Source organism: Coregonus clupeaformis, chromosome 17 (assembly GCF_020615455.1).
Source record: "Coregonus clupeaformis isolate EN_2021a chromosome 17, ASM2061545v1, whole genome shotgun sequence".
In the NCBI taxonomy this organism is placed as follows: domain Eukaryota; kingdom Metazoa; phylum Chordata; class Actinopteri; order Salmoniformes; family Salmonidae; genus Coregonus; species Coregonus clupeaformis.
The window spans coordinates 45,045,696-45,062,783 of NC_059208.1; the positions used below are offsets into that span (position 1 = coordinate 45,045,696).

General features: G+C 43.5%; 1 protein-coding gene across 3 annotated transcripts; it reads right to left on the bottom strand.

The window, feature by feature from the left end:
* Positions 1–321: 321 nt before the first annotated feature.
* Positions 322–7,627, bottom strand: LOC121565397 (protein JTB). Of its 3 annotated transcripts, none has more exons than XM_041876083.2 (6): positions 7,502–7,627; positions 6,329–6,516; positions 6,200–6,240; positions 5,777–5,862; positions 3,379–3,455; positions 322–1,436 (listed from the first exon to the last, which is right to left on the bottom strand). In XM_041876083.2, exons 2-6 carry the CDS (start codon positions 6,424–6,426, stop codon positions 1,280–1,282), a joined length of 459 nt encoding a protein of 152 aa, XP_041732017.1. In that variant the 5' UTR covers positions 6,427–6,516; positions 7,502–7,627; the 3' UTR covers positions 322–1,279. The 3 variants fall into 3 exon arrangements, with proteins under 3 accessions (XP_041732017.1, XP_041732015.1, XP_041732016.1); XM_041876081.2 differs by having other exon boundaries at positions 3,379–3,458; positions 7,502–7,624; XM_041876082.2 differs by having other exon boundaries at positions 3,379–3,458; positions 7,417–7,502.
* Positions 7,628–17,088: the final 9,461 nt, after the last annotated feature.

Sequence of the window (17,088 nt, forward strand, 5' to 3'; positions counted from 1 at the left end):
CAACATGGCCACATTTTCCACTGTCCAAGACCATCAAAGTGTAAATTCTTATTTCTGAGGAGTCTGTAGAGCTCAATCTAGATTGCCCATGTCAGTTGTGCTGTTTTCGGTCTCCCCTCAAACTGGGTTGATTATTAAATAGATGTACATTTTCAAGAGAAAAATAAAATGAACACTGTGACGGTACATAAGTGTCTTGATACAAATACGGTAGTCCAAGTTGACTCTGGGAAGCATCTTTCTCATATTTAATGTTCAACTTGTGTTGTCTATTATATCCCTGAAATGTAGACCTATTTAATTATAACAAAAACCCAGATGAAGTGTTTTCCCATTTATTCTTAAATCATTTTCATCTGTCAGCTGCTGAGGCTGGAAAACATCTCACATCTTTCCTAAAAATACATGATTTACAGTTGAAAATCATTAGCTTGAACAAATCTGGAAAATACTGCCAATCACTGAGCTCCGAGACCAACATTACTAGGTGGAAAAAAGTTAGTCTATCAGCAGAAATCCAACAAAGTTTTTAAATGAATGAAAGCAGAATAAAGATGTGCAGTGTGTCGTGTATATAGGATAACTCTATATCCTTATTTGATAACTCTATATCCTATCAAAAACTATAGTAGTCAAATGTTAGTTTACATTTAGAATCATGTACCAAATCTCCAAACACACAAGATTTCACCTTTCACACCCTAGTTATTAGTCCAAGTCAGACAGGGCATTTGACACTAGATTATATTCTTGGTTCTCTCAGAGAACAGAAACACATGCCAGAAACTTGTCTGTCATTTGTCAGACATTTCTGTAAATTCAACACAAGCTTCAATCCACTTTTTAAATGAAATGTCAAAGAAACATGTATTTGGCTTGAACGAATCTATCAGTTGTCTGCTACTTAAAATGCAGTCAGTTCCCAACGTTCATCAATTTCACAGACTTCGTCTAAATCAAAGTACCGCAAGTTCACTACTCAGAAGACCCATTCCCTTTAGGGAATTAATATTCCATTGACAAACGCCAGACACTGTTCATCATTTGTGCTTTGGCAGGTTAAAATTAGGGCTGGAGTTTCACTGTCAATCTTGATTTCATTTTCATTTCTTCAACCACAAAATTTAGAAACCGTTTTCCAGTAAGTCTGGCCCATTGTCGGACATAACGTTATTCAGACCTCCATGCTGTTGAAATGTGGTGTCAATTCTTAAGAGTTTGAAATTATGAGCTGAACCACTGGTGAGGTCTACTAGTTTCTTCACTCTGGTGTACTGTGCTAGATGGACTCGATCTGCCTGCGGACTTTCTCGGAGGCAAGCCGGTCCAGCGAACGTTGCCTAGCGACCACTACGAGGGCAAACAGTATGGTGAGGCCCAACATAGCTCCCTCAAACTTCCAGAAAAGGTGTTCCTCCATCAGGGTAGAGCGGCAGCTATGGGGTGGAAGGGAAACAAGCGTCTTTATTATGGAAATGTTAGCTTAACTGAATAGCTATTATGATACAGTTGAAATCGGAAGTTTACATACCCTTAGGTTGGAGTCATTAAAACTTGTTTTTCAACCACTCCACAAATTTCTTGTTAACAAACTACAGTTTTGGCAAGTCGGTTAGGACATTTACTTTCTGCATGACAAGTAATTTTTCCAACAATTGTTTACAGACAGATTATTTCACTTATAATTCACTGTATCACAATTCCAGTGGGTCAGAAGTTTACATACACTAAGTTCACTGTGCCTTTAAACAGCTTTGAAAATTCCACAAAATGATGTCATGGCTTTAGAAGCTTCTGATAGGCTAATTGACATCATTTGAGTCAATTGGAGGTGTACCTGTGGATGTATTTCAAGGCCTACCTTCAAACTCCGTGCCTCTTTGCTTGACATCATGGGAAAATCAAAAGAAATCAGCCAAGACCTCAGGAAAAAAAACGTAGACCTCCACAAGTCTGGTTCATCCTTGGGAGCAATTTCCAAATGCCTGAAGTTACCACGTTCATCTGTACAAACAATAGTACGCAAGTATAAACACTATGGGACCACGCAGCCGTCATACCGCTCAGGAAGGAGACGCGTTCTGTCTCCTAGAGCTTAACATACTTTGGTGTGAAAAGTGCAAATCAATCCCAGAACAGCAAAGGACCTTGTGAAGATGCTGGAGGAAACAGGAACAAAAGTATCTATATCCACAGTAAAACAAGTCCTATATCGACATAACCAGAAAGGCCGCTCAGCAAGGAAGAAGCCACTGCTCCAAAACTGCCATAAAAAAGCCAGACTATGGTTTGCAACTGCACATGGGGACAAAGATCGTACTTTCTGGAGAAATGTCCTCTGGTCTGATGAAACAAAAATAGAACTGTTTGGCCATAATGACCATCGTTATGTTTGGAGGAAAAAGGGGGTTGCTTGCAAGCCGAAGAACACCATCCCAACCGTGAAGCACGGGGGTGGCAGCATCATGCTGTGGGGGTGCTTTGCTGCATGAGGGACTGGTGCACTGCACAAAATAGATGGCATCATGAGGAAGGAAAATGTTGTGAATATATTGAAGCAACATCAAGACATCAGTCAGGAAGTTAAAGCTTGGTCGCAAATGGGTCTTCCAAATGGACAATGACCCCAAGCATACTTCCAAAGTTGTGGCAAAATGGCTTAAGGACAACAAAGTCAAGGTATTGGAGTGGCCATCACAAAGTCCTGACCTCAAGCCTATAGAAAACGTGTGGCCAGAACTGAAAAGGCGTGTGCGAGCAAGGAGGCCTACAAACCTGACTCCGTTACATCAGCTCTGTCAGGAGGAATGGGCCAAAATTCACCCAACTTATTGTGGGAAGCTTGTGGAAGGCTACCCGAAATGTTTGACCCAAGTTAAACAATTTAAAGGCAATGCTACCAAATACTAATTCCCACTGGGAATGTGATGAAAGAAATAAAATCACTCTACTATTATTCTGACATTTCACATTCTCAAAATAAAAGTGGTGATCCTAACTGACCTAAGACAGGGAATTTTTACTAGGATTAAATGTCAGGAATTGTGAAAAACTGAGTTTAAATGTATTTGGCTAAGGTATATGTAAACTTCCGACTTCAACTGTATGTTAAAACCATCATAAATACTGTACATCTTCATTCAACCTTAAAAATCAGTCTGTGTAGTAGTCTAAACATTTGAGTTCGTCTCCTGTAATCTATTATGAAAAAGCGCTTCCTAGTGTACTTTTTTAAATGATTAGTCAACTATTTACTCAGGTTAATTACATCCAATGCACACAAGATCTGGATCCAACCTGTCAAATCAAGAGACTGCTCGGCATCACAGCAAGGATCACAAAGAAATGTCAATAGCAGCTGTAGGTGTGGGGAATCACCTCTTGTACTCATCTTTATTAGACTTGGTGCAGTTGATCCTCTCCGCGTATCCCGTCTGAATACATGCTGCCCATGACTTCTAGAGAGAGGACAGGATAGTTAAGGGCGCCTACATTTACATTTTTACATTTGAGTCATTTAGCAGACGCTCTTATCCAGAGCGACTTACAGGAGCAATTAGGGTTAAGTGCCTTGCTTAAGCGCACATCGACAGATTTTTCGCTCTTACCCACTAAGCTACCTGCCACCCCAATATCCTATCATTCACAACTGTCTATTAAGCAGCCTAGTCTACCAACTGTTGAAAATGATGCATCAACAAACACAGAAAACAATGTTTTCATGACAGTAATGTGTTGGTGGAAGGTGCAAGGGAATTTAATGGGTTTACACCTAATTTACAAGTCCAACAGAAAAGTTGGAGAGAAGGTTCTATTTTGGCTGGGAAGCATCCTAAACCAGGTTACAATACCAGACAGTGTTTTTCTCTTTCACTGAGCTAGCGTAAACCTGCCCACTTTAAAATCAGATGATCAGATAAGAGTATCCCAGTAAGCTCTATAGCTTACAGTTAAAAGGCCTTGTTGCAGCTTGAAGTCCACTGTCATATGCAACCATTTGGACTGTGATGTGGCATAAACCATGCCTACAGTCGTGGTCAAACGTTTTGAGAATGACACAAATACTAATTTTCACAAAGTCTGCTGCCTCAGTTTTGATGATGGCAATTTGCATATACTCCAGAATGTCATGAAGAGTGATCAGATGAATTGCAATTAATTGCAAAGTCCCTCTTTGCCATGAAAATGAACTTAATCCCCAAAAAACATTTCCACTGCATTTCAGCCCTGCCACAAAAGGACCAGCTGACATCATGTCAGTGATTCTCTCGTTAAATAATAATAATAATAATAAGCCATTTAGCAGACGCTTTTATCCAAAGCGACTTGCCATGCTCTACCAATTGAGCTACAGAGGACCACTAACACAGGTGAGAGTGTTGACGAGGACAAGGCTAGAGATCACTCTGTCATGCTGATTGAGTTAGAATAACAGACTGGAAGCTTTAAAAGGAGGGTGGTGCGTGAAATCAGTGTTCTTCCTCTGTTAACCATGGTTAACTGCAAGGAAACACGTGCCGTCATCATTGCTTTGCACAAAAAGGGCTTCACAGGCAAGGATATTGCACCTAAATCAACCATTTATCAGATCATCAAGAACTTCAAGGAGAGAGGTTCAATTGTTGTGAAGAAGGTGTCAGGGTGCCCAAGAAAGTCCAGCAAGCGCCAGGACTGTCTCCTAAAGTTGATTCAGCTGCGGGATCGGGGCACCACCAGTGCAGAGCTTGCTCAGGAATGGCAGCAGGCAGGTGTGAGTGCATCTGCACGCACAGTGAGGCAAATACTTTTGGAGGACGGCCTGGTGTCAAGAAGGGCAGCGAGGAAGCCACTTCTCTCCAGGAAAAACATCAGGGACAGACTGATATTCTACAAAAGGTACAGGGATTGGACTGCTGAGGACTGGGGTAAAGTCATTGTCTCTGATGAATCCCCTTTCCGATTGTTTGGGGCATCCGGAAAACACCTTGTCCGGAGAAGACAAGTGGAGCGCTACCATCAGTCCTGTGTCATGCCAACAGTAAAGCATCCTGAGACCATTCATGTGTGGGGTTGCTTCTCAGCCAAGGGAGTGGGCTCACTCACAATTTTGCCTAAGAACACAGCCATGAATAAAGAATGGTACCAACACATCCTCCGAGAGCAACTTCTACCAACCATCCAAGAACAGTTTGGTGACGACCAATGCCTTTTCCAGCATGATGGAGCACCTTGCCATAAGGCAAAAGTGATAACTAAGTGGCTCTGGGAACAAAACATCGACAGTTTGGGTCCATGGCCAGGAAACTACCCAGACCTTAATCCCATTGAGAACTTGTGGTCGATCCTCAAGAGGCGGACGGACGAACAAAAACCCACAAATTCTGACAAACTCCAAGCATTGATTATGCAAGAATGGGCTGCCATCAGTCAGGATGTGGCACAGAGGTTCAATGATAGCATGCCAGGGCGGATTGCAGAGGTCTTGAAAAAGAAGAGTCAACACTGCAAATATTGACTCTTTGCATAAACTTAATGTAATTGTCAATAAAAGCCTTTGACACTTGTGGAATGCTTGTAATTATACTTCAGTATACCATAGTAACATCTGACAAAAATATCTTGTAACACTGAAGCAGCGAACTTTGTGAAGACCAATACTTGTGTCATTCTCAAAACTTTTCACCACGACTGTACATTAATGGCATACATTCACAACTGTCTATTAAGCAGAGAACTATTGGCGGATTAAAGGAAATGTCAGGAAAAGTGCGGGGAGGGAGATGGACAAAGATCTCACCGACTGGAAAGCGTTGCACCGGGAGCATTCCACCGCAACCACAAACTCCTCCATTTGCCAACAGGGGGTGGTTACCGGCCTGGCCACTAGAACACAGGCGAAACAAAAAGCCTTGAATCAGTATCTGAAATCAGCTGGAAATAGTTGACAGAAATGGTGCTGAATGACATGAACAGAGGCACACTTTTTTTTTTACCCTGACAGGAGTGAAGTAAACTGGAGCTTCTACTGGAACATTGATAAATGTTGCAAATAGTAAATATACATATCAGCCCCACACACAAACATTTGGTTCGCTGTGAAATGTGTTGCTAACTTGCTATACGAACAATGTATAGCACTGGCATTGGGTTTGCAGCACCACATCAATCCTGTACTCAAGTTCTCCAACTCATTCTTAAATACAGATAAAAAGTATAGTACCTGTGGTCTTCTCCTCACTCAGCAGAGCTGCACCAAACACTCTGAAAGAGACAGTAATGAGGGTTAAGCTCTGAAGCAATGCAGAACATAAAGCATTATAAGCAAGAAGTATAACACCAGTACACTCACCTGAGAGACACCAAACCCCAGAAGAGTGCATGCAAGGCCAGGACTCTGGGCCTCAAGCACAACATAGGGATTCTGCAATCGCTCTCCATCCTCCCCATGCAGGTGCGTGAGATGTGCGCCACAATTACAACCAAGGCTGGAAGCTTGTCATAGTGGAATTATTCTCTATGGTCCAAAATGGCTGAAACCTGTCACACAATAAAATGACCACTAAGAGACTGAAACAATGGGCAAGGGCAATGCTCATGTTCAACAACTAAACACAAATTTGGCCCATTTATAATTAGCAACCACTAAGACACTGTTTAAAAGAGGTCAAAGGTGCTTATCTAGTTGCCAATCTTAATCTCCTTACATTACCAATTGAAGCATGCTGGTTCAAGTTCAACTGTGTCTAGAGCTGGACCTCATACTCAGTCTTCCAGTCATTTAAACTACCTACCCCAACAGATACGGCATAGGTCGACTGTGGGCACCTACTTCTGTGGGCACCTACTTTTCTGTGGGCACCTACTTTTCTGTCAGCAAGGTCTGCTAAACAAGGGATTAGCTAGCTAAATAGCTATAACTGACTTCGTGATGAATACATTGGCCAGGCTTGGTTTATCCAGCCATTTATCTCTGTTGACTCACCAGTGAATGAGACAATGCAGTAAACCTTTCACAAGTCAACTGGACTTCAACCTTGATTTCATCTTTCCAATAGCGATATTAGGTAGTTCCCTAAACATTGTGAGTAAAGCAGATAACGCGGGTCGCTTTTAGGGAGTGCAGTTGTGGCTAACTAGCTAGCTAAAAGTTGGCAAACAGTTCCTTAGCTAGCTAAGATAAATTACTTAGCTAGCTAGGTAACGTTAACAGTAAGATAGGTTAGCTTGACACCGTGCCAGTAATCATTTGATAATAGTTAGCTAGTAGCACTATCATAACTTGGTTTAGGCTAGCAAGTTAGATAAATGGCATACCAAGCAAGATGATTAGCAGCTGGCTATTTTGTTCAAAGTAGCCTCGTTAGCCTAGCGGGGGTTAGGTTTAGTCCTCGCTAGTAACAGTTATATAGTGTGAAGACGGCTAGCTAGCATACTCACCAAAAGCCCTTCTTATACACAGCAGCATGCTGAAAGAATTTAACATAAAAATTTAACGTTAGATATTATTCGTTGAAAAACAAACCTTAACAGATGTCTAACAAATAGTTGGTGTGATTTGGTTTCTTTCTTTCAGTAGCCGTTTAGTGGAGACGTGCACAGCCATTTTGAGTCATGTTGTAAACGCTGATGAATATGTCGATCATCAAATGGGTTGCACCCGGTCCCAGTACCGACAGCGCCCCCTAGCACTTGTCTTGAACGCAGGCCTTTAATTTTTTTCTCACCTTTATTTAACCAGGTAAACCAGTTCAGAACAACTTCTCATTTACAACTGCGACCTGGCCAAGATAAAGCAAAGCAGTGCAATAAAAACAACAACAACACAGAGTTACATATGGAATAAACAAAACGTACAGTCAATAACACAGTAGAACATCTATATACAGTGTGTGCAAATGTAGTAAGTTATGGAGGTAAGGCAATAAATAGGCCATAGTGCAAAATAATTACAATTTAGTATTAACACTGGAGTGATAGATGTGCAGAAGATGATGTGCAAATAGAGATACTGGGGTGCAAATGAGCAAAATAAATAACAATGTAAATAACAATATGGGGATGAGGTAGTTGGGTGGGCTAATTACAGATGGGCTGTGTACAGGTGCAGTGATCGGTAAGCTGCTCTGACAACTGATGCTTAAAGTTAGTGAGGGAGATAAGTGTCTCCGGCTTCAGAGATTTTTGCAGTTCGTTCCAGTCATTTGCAGCAGAGAACTGGAAGGAATGGCGGCCAAAGGAGGTGTTGGCTTTGGGGATGACCAGTGAGATATACCTGCTGGAACGCATACTACGGGTGGGTGTTGCTATGGTGACCAATGAGCTAAGATAAGGTGGGGATTTGCCTAGAAGTGATTTATAGATGACCTGGAGCCAGTGGGTTTGGCGACGAATATGTAGTGAGGGCCAGCCAACGAGAGCGTACAGGTCACAATGGTGGGTAGTATTGGTGGTTTGTTGTGACCAAGTGTTGGCGCTAAACTGTGTGTTTTTGGATGCAAGTGTTGGTGCTAAACTGTGTGTTTTTTGGATGCTAGCATGCTAGTTAGCTATGGTGTCATAGTTAGCTAGCTGAATAAAGTGGGTTGAGTCTATTCCTTTAAACATTGAACCGCTGTGGTTCACAACAATTCTGATTTCTAAAGGTGGAAGTTGGTAGAGTTTTTGTTCGGGTGGTTCAGTGAAACAATTATAGTTGTTAGAAGTAGAAGTTTTTGGTGAGGGAGGCCCTGCTCTCTACTCTCCCGATGTTTAGTTCATTTCATTCCGATCTCCTCTGCATTATTGTAGCCATTTGCTACAGCCTGTCAACTATGCCTCTGCCTATCCCTGTTCTCTCCTCTCTGCACAGGCTACACAAACGCCCCACACCGCGTGGCTGCTGCCTCTCTAACCTGGTGGTCCCTGCATGCACCCCACACCTGGAGTTCCAGGTCTCAGGCAGCCTCTGGAACTGCCGTTCTGCTGCCAACAAAGCTGACTTCATCCCAGCCTATGCTAATCTCCAGTCCCTTGACTTCCTGGCGCTGACGGAAACATGGATTACCACTGAAAACACTGCTACTCCTACTGCTCTCTCCTCGTCTGACCATGTGTTCTTGCATACCCCGAGAGCATCTGGTCAGAGGGGTGGTGGCACAGGAATCCTCATCTCTCCCAAGTGGACATTCTCAATTTTTCCCCTAACCCATCTGTCTATCTCCTCATTTGAATTCCATGCTGTCACAGTCACTAGCCCATTTAAGCTTAATATCCTTGTCATCTATCGCCCTCCAGGTTCCCTTGGAGAGTTCATCAATGAGCTTGACGCCTTGATAAGTTCCTTTCCTGAGGATGGCTCACCCTCACAGTTTTGGGGGATTTCAACCTCCCCTATGTCCACATTTGACTCATTTCTCTCTGCCTCCTTCTTTCCACTTCTCTCCTCTTTGACCTCACCCTCTCACCATCCCCCCTACTCACAAGGCAGGCAATACGCTTGACCTCATCTTTACTAGATGCTGCTCTTCTACTAATCTCACTGCAACTCCCCTCCATGTCTCCGGACCACTACTTTGTTTCCTTTTCTCTCTCGCTCTCCTCCCACACTACTCACTCTGCCCCTACACAGATGGTAATGCGCCGCCGCAACCTTCGCTCTCTCTCTCCCACTACTCTCTCCTCTTCCATCCTATCATCTCTTCCCTCTGCTCAATCCTTCTCCCTCCAATCTCCTGATTCTGCCTCCTCAACCCTCCTCTCCTCCCCTTTCTGCATCCTTTGACTCTCTGTGTCCCCTATCCTCCCGGCCGGCCTCGGTCCTCCCCTCCAGCTCCGTGGCTTGATGACTCATTGCGAGCTCACAGAACAGAGCTCCGGGCAGCGGAGCGGAAATGGAAGAAAACTAAACTCCCTGCCGACCTGGCATCTTTTCACTCCCTCCTCTCTACATTTTCTTCATCTGTTTCTGCTGCTAAGGCCACTTTCTACCACTCTAAATTCCAAGCATCTGCCTCTAACCCTAGGAAGCTCTTTGCCACATTTTCCTCCCTCCTGAATCCTCCCCCCCGCCCCCCCTCCTCTCTCTCTGTGGATGACTTCGTCAACCACTTTGAAAAAGAAGGTTGACGACATTCGATCCTCGTTTGTTAAGTCTAATGACACTGCTGGTCCTACTCACACTGCCCTACCCTATGCTTTGACTTCTTTCTCCCCTCTCTCTCCAGATAAAATCCTGCGACTTGTGACTGCAGGCCGCCCAACAACCTGCCCGCTTGACCCCATCCCCTCCTCTCTTCTCCAGACCATCTCCGGTGACCTTCTCCCCTACCTCACCTCGCTGATCAACTCATCCTTGACCGCTGGCCATGTCCCTTCCGTCTTCAAGAGAGCGAGAGTTGCTCCCTTCTCAAAAACCAACACTCGATCCCTCTGATGTCAACAACTACAGACCAGTATCCCTTCTTTCTTTTCTTTCCAAAACTATTGAGCGTGCCGTCTTTAGCCAACTCTCTTGCTATCTCTCTCAGAATGACCTTCTTGATCCAAACCAGTCAGGTTTCAGGACTGGTCATTCAACTGAGACTGCTCTTCTCTGTGTCACGGAGGCTCTCCGCACTGCTAAAGCTAACTCTCTCTCCTCTGCTCTTGTCCTTCTAGACCTGTCTGCTGCCTTTGATACTGTGAACCATCAGATCCTCCTCTCCACCCTCTCCGAGCTGGGCATCTCCGGCGCGGCTCACTCCTGGATTGCGTCCTACCTGACCGGTCGCTCCTACCAAGTGGCGTGGCGAGAAGCTGTCTCCGCACCACGTGCTCTCACCACTGGTGTCCCCAGGGCTCAGTTCTAGGCCCTCTCCTTTTCTCCCTATACACCAAGTCACTTGGCTCTGTCATATCCTCACATGGCCTCTCCTATCATTGCTACGCTGACGATACACAACTAATCTTCTCCTTTCCCCCCTTCTGATAACCAGGTGGCGAATCGCATCTCTGCATGTCTGGCAGACATATCAGTATGGATGACGGATCACCACCTCAAGCTGAACCCTGGCAAGACGGAGCTGCTCTTCCTCCCGGGGAAGGACTGCCCGTTCCATGATCTCGCCATCACGGTTGACAACTCCGCTGTGTCCTCCTCCCAGAGTGCGAAGAGCCTAGGCGTGACCCTGGACAACACCCTGTCGTTCTCCGCCAACATCAAGGCGGTGACCCACTCCTGCAGGTTCATGCTCTACAACATTCGGAGAGTACGACCCTGCCTTACACAGGAAGCGGCACAGGTCCTAATCCAGGCACTTGTCATCTCCCGTCTGGACTACTGCAACTCGCTGTTGGCTGGCCTCCCTGCCTGTGCCATTAAACCCCTACAACTCATCCAGAATGCCGCAGCCCGTCTGGTGTTCAACCTTCCCAAGTTCTCTCACGTCACCCCACTCCTCCGCACACTCCACTGGCTTCCAGTTGTAGCTCGCATCCGCTACAAGACCATGGTGCTTGCCTATGGAGCAGTGAGGGGAACGGCACCTCTGTACCTTCGGGCTCTGATCAGTCCCTACACCCAAACGAGGGCATTGCGTTCATCCACCTCTGGCCTGCTGGCTCCCTTCCTCTGCGGAAGCATAGTTCCCGCTCAGCCCAGTCAAAACTGTTCGCTGCTCTGGCACCCCAATGGTGGAACAAGCTCCTCACGACGCCAGGACAGCGGAGTCACTCACCACCTTCCGGAGACATTTGAAACCCCACCTCTTTAAGGAATACCTGGGATAGGATAAAGTAATCCTTCTACCCCCAAAAAAAAAAAATTTGTAAAGTGGTTATCCCACTGGCTATAGTGTGAACGCACCAATTGGTGAGTCGCTCTGGATAAGAGCGTCTGCTAAATGACGTAAATGTGCCCTTGAGCAAGGCACTTAACCCTAATTGCTCCTGTAAGTCGCTCTGGATAAGAGCGTCTGCTAAATGACTAAAATGTAAATGTAAATGTATATGGGGCTTTGGTGACAAAACGGATGGCACTGTGATAGACTACATCCAATTTGCTGAGTAGAGTGTTGGAAGCTATTTTGTAAATGACGTCGCCGAAGTCAAGGATCGGTAGGATAGTCAGTTTTACGAGGGCATGTTTAGCAGCATGAGTGAAGGAGGCTTTGTTGTTGTTAATAACGTAGGTCTGCTGTTAGTGAAAGAACTGGAAAACAATTTAGATGACAAATGATGTTGGATAACTGAAATGACTAGGGGCCCGGTCTGCCCAGATGCTGCTGATAGATCATGTGATCCACCATGCCCTATCTTGTCTATATTTTGTGGGGATCTATTTTCTTACAACTAGATGTGATGCCTAGCTTAGAAAGAATACATTAATGATTAAACATAATAGGTTTGTGCTGTACTGATATAGATTGTTTAACATAACAAGCTGTGATTAATGTGAGGAACCGTTAGGGGGTAGGCTGAGACAGACTTGTGACTCACACACACACTGCCTCTTTGTTAAACCGCTCAAGGACATGTGTTCTGCTACAATGAAGAAGAACAAACTATGTCTGAGGTTGCTGACTCGAGACAAGTTGTTAAGATAACAACTAATGCCCGGCAACAGTGAAGCGCCAAGGGGCTGGGACCAGCCTGTGCGCCATCGATAGGTTGGGTAAGTTTAAACCACACCCAGCCTCTACTCTGACAGGCCCAGCAGGGAGCGGGAACTATCTCTGTCAGAGTATTTAAAGAAGAACTTACAACAAAAGTTAGTTCTCTGACTGCCCTGCGTGGTGTTTCAGTGGGCCCGTATATACGATCATCATATTTACCATTCAAGTGTTTGCATTAATTAAAATACTAGTCTATTTTAGAAGACGTGTATTGACCTCTTTTTGTTCCTATACCAGATTTGAATTGACGCAATTTAACAATTGGTGACCAACGACGTGATCTGGTAGAAGGGACTTCGCTGGGAATTGTCCGGCCGATTGGACATCGCTGTCGTTGGACGGTGTGTTTCACAAAGAGTCCGGACAACTAAAAACAGGTAAGCAGACACCTATTGTTATATAACTAAAGTTCTGCACATTGGCTTTATCCAAATTAATTTTGTGAAACACCTGTTTGATGTAAGTGAACTAAATTATGAATTATTATACGAATTATTATGAGTAGATAAGCACCATATTGTGACATGCAAACCTGTGGTGAATGTGATGTTAAACCATGGTACCATAGAGTATTGTTCTACCGGCGAGGTCTGTAACTACGAGGGTACGGCTAGGTTCGGGGAAAATACTGAAATCTCTCGGCGAGGTCCGTAACTACGAGGGTACGGCTAGGTTCGAGGATATAGGGAATAATTGAATTAGTAATTGCTATCGGCGAGGTCCGTAACTACGAGGGTACGGCTAGGTTCGAAGATTTACACCGGCGAGGTCCGTAACTACGAGGGTACGGCTAGGTTCGGGAAATTTTAGATAAAATACTAGCGACCGGCGAGGTCCGTAACTACGAGGGTACGGCTAGGTTCGGCTGAGTATTTTGTAGATAGTGGGAGGAATAGGAGGCGAGGTAGGAAGGAGTAATAGTCAATTGGGAATATAAAGGTAAAAATAATGAATAACTAGTATGACTAAACTGAAATGTTTGAACTGATATAACTGAACTGTAACGTTTGATGTTTGACATAGCATAATACTGGTTTTAAATAATTAAGTTGAAGCAATTTGGTTTATTATTTAATTTAACGTTTGATGTTTGACCCTGCAAAATACTGGTTAAATAATTAGACTGAAATAATTCGGTTTATCATTGAAATATAAACATGCACCGACTTTAACTAATTAGGTGGTAATAATTTGATTTAAATAAATAGATAGACGTACTTTAAATAATTAAATAACGGACGAATATTACAAATTAAAATGAAAAACATGACTACCAGTGGAGAAGCGGAAAGAATATTGAAGGTTCTAAAATCCACACTTGAAACTAATGGAGGAAAGGACGGGAAGGAATGGAGCAGGCGAGGGGAGAAACTCTATAAGGAATGGATAGAAGATACTATCCCCGATGGAGTGCCTGTGGGAAGCGAGCCAGGGAAAATACTGGAATCGTTGAAGCGGAAAACCCAGAAAACTGAGGAAGAATGGAAGAAAGAAGGAGAACCCAGAAGAGGTAAAATCAAGGAAGCAATGGAGAAAGCAAGGCTGAAGGAAAGAATAGGACTGGCAATGTTGGGAAAACTTAAGAAAATGTGGGAAGAAAAACAGAACAACAAGAAGAAGCAGGACAAGAAAGAAGAATCCAGATTGCCTACGGCTCCGCCCCCGCCCAGATTATAACCAGAACTGCCTACGTCACCACCCCCATACGAGGTACCAAAACAGATGGCTCCAACACTGGATATTGTGGGGCACTGCTAGAAGCAGCAAGAGCTATACGAGACGGGGTTGAGAACATGTCCAGATTACAGGAAGAAGAAAGTCGTATGAGCCTGATGGTTGACGGCGACAGGGGAAGCCTGCTTGATGGGGGTTTGACCCAAACAGAACTGAAGAATCAGGAAAGGGAGGACAGAGAGAGAAGAAAGAAATAAGGAAGTGAAAATATTGGAAGAGGAAGTAAGAAGAGGCGCGGAACAGCTGCAGGAGATGGAGAGAACCATACGAGACTTGAGCGAGGAAAGGAAACAAGGAAGTAGGGCAAACTCCCTTCCTAGAGGGCACTATATAGATATGGGAGAAGAGCATGAAGAAGCAGTGAGAGAGAGAGAGAGAGAGAGAGTAGGAGGGGGCCAGTACCCACTGATAGCCTTACCTAATCTATTGGTGGGGAATGAAAGGGGCCCCAGCAACCTTAGATGTATACAGTAATGATAATAATAATAATATGCCATTTAGCAGACAGGCCATGAACACAGAGGACGTGGCCAGAGCGGTAGAAGGAATGACCCACCCCAAAACAGGAATAGTAAGGTTTGGGCTGCCGTTAGAGGGCAATGGGTTTCAGGGGATGCAAGTAGCTTTAGCTATTATGCTGAGGGAATAGCACCAACCTATAGTGGGTTCTAGATTTGTTAAATAAACAAACGTATATGTTAAACTAAAGTAATGCAATAGGCTACAATTATAACATTATCAGAAAAGGCACAATTTAATGTGAAATAGTTATTACAATTATTATGAATAGTTATTACAGTTATTATCATTGATCCAGTAATGATAGAAGGATAGTAGATGAAAGGCAAGGGATTAAATCTCATTTAGGGAAAGAAGAAGAGTATGAAGATATATTAGGGAGAAAATACCATTAACTGAGGGATATAAAACGTTTAGCTGAAAAAGACAACAGGAATAATTTACCTTACACCCTAATATAGACATTAGACCACACCAGAAGTAGAGATGGCAGGATCACCAGTAGCAATCATGAAGAGAAGGTTCCCAGAAAATAGTGAAGATATTGGTAATATCTCTAACAAATGAGAAAAAGGACCAGAAAGATAGTAACTAAATGGCCAAAGGAGGGAACATTTGATGTAACCGTGATTGTATTGGCTAAAAAAATGAAATATGACATTTACAGGGGGGACAGGAACAATAGAAGGGGAGACAGATTTTCCTAGTGGGTTGATCAAATAATTGATAATGGATCATTTGAGATGAGATCACATGTAGCAGATTTAGGGTAATCAATTAAATAATCATTGCATACTCGAGGAATTTTGAGTGGTTTTAAGGATTAGTTATGAGGAATTAGATTGATACAAACAATTATTGATGGGTTAGGACTGGGGATATCTGTATCATGTTTTGTGTGTACTACCATCTTTAGATTACTGATGGTAATTGAAGGTTAACAAAATTTATAACCAGGAGAAAGAGATTAGCTTATCTCATTGGAATGTTGCCCAGGGCTAGGGGGAGCAGAAGTGAAGTTAGGCAGTATTTAGGTCGTAAAAGTGAGCTACCAAATTAAGTGGGGCCTGGCTATTTGTGGTTGTTGTTTTTCAAATTGGGTTTTTCAAATAAAAAAACAACACACCTAGTATGATGGTTATAAAGGGTTGTTATGTTAAATTTAGGGGTTTGTGTTAGGTTTGAAAGATTTAAGTATGGACCTGTCATGTCCAACCATCAGTCTTCAGGTCAAGCCCAGGAGAGCCGGGATAGAACAGAGTTTGAACTAAACATGAGTTTTTTACAAGATAAGGGATTGATTGATTGGATTACTATTGATTCTGAACTGAATGAAAGTCGAATTTAGCCGCCATAAAAGACAAAGGAAGTGGGAGGAGCAATAAAGAAGCAAGGGACAGTCTCAAAAATAAATAAGGGATGGCAATTGGATGATAAATTACCAATATTACCTAAGTGATTATTTAGGTAGGTGGTAATATTGACACATGAGCAGAATCATGTGTCAAAAGGGGATGATAGTAGATGGTAGGATTAAATAATAAATATATGTAGATGGTAGGATTAAATAATAAATATATACGAAGGAGAGGACAAATTACTTTTTATTTTTTAGATACAGTCTAGAAAGAGAATGCAGTCAGAAATAGAAATTGAGAGCTGAACACGTGTGAAGGTAGTTTATTAACCACACCCGTATGTCAGAGGTTTTGTGCCCCACAGGTGAACTAAAGCAGAAGGTGACCCACTCTATCTAACCAGGTGACTGGTGAGCATCCAGTCCCTAAAGAAGAAAAACTGGAAGCAGGCCTGTTGGGAAGGGCCCTATCAGGTTATATTGGTCACTGCCTTTGCCATTAGAATAGCAGAAAGAGCAACCTGGGTCCACATTACCCACTGCAAAAAGGTAAGAACACATGCAAGCACCACTGAACACATGCAGAGTTAGAGAGAAGAACTGTACTAACAGGGTCTGGGGATCACCTCTGTTAACGAAGATCTCCTACCCCGACCTATCATCACTGTAGTGTGTTCTCAGGGTGTGAGTATGGGGTAGTACCAAGCAGAAAGACTGAGGACAGGAGAGGGTTGGTGGTTTTGGGGAATATGGATAACTTGAGTTGCATCATAGTCTCGGTAATGGTCTTGATATGTCAAGATCCACCACCAATTGTGCTATGCCCTTACCATTGTTAAGAAGTAAAAGAGAAGAGAAGCGACCCGACAT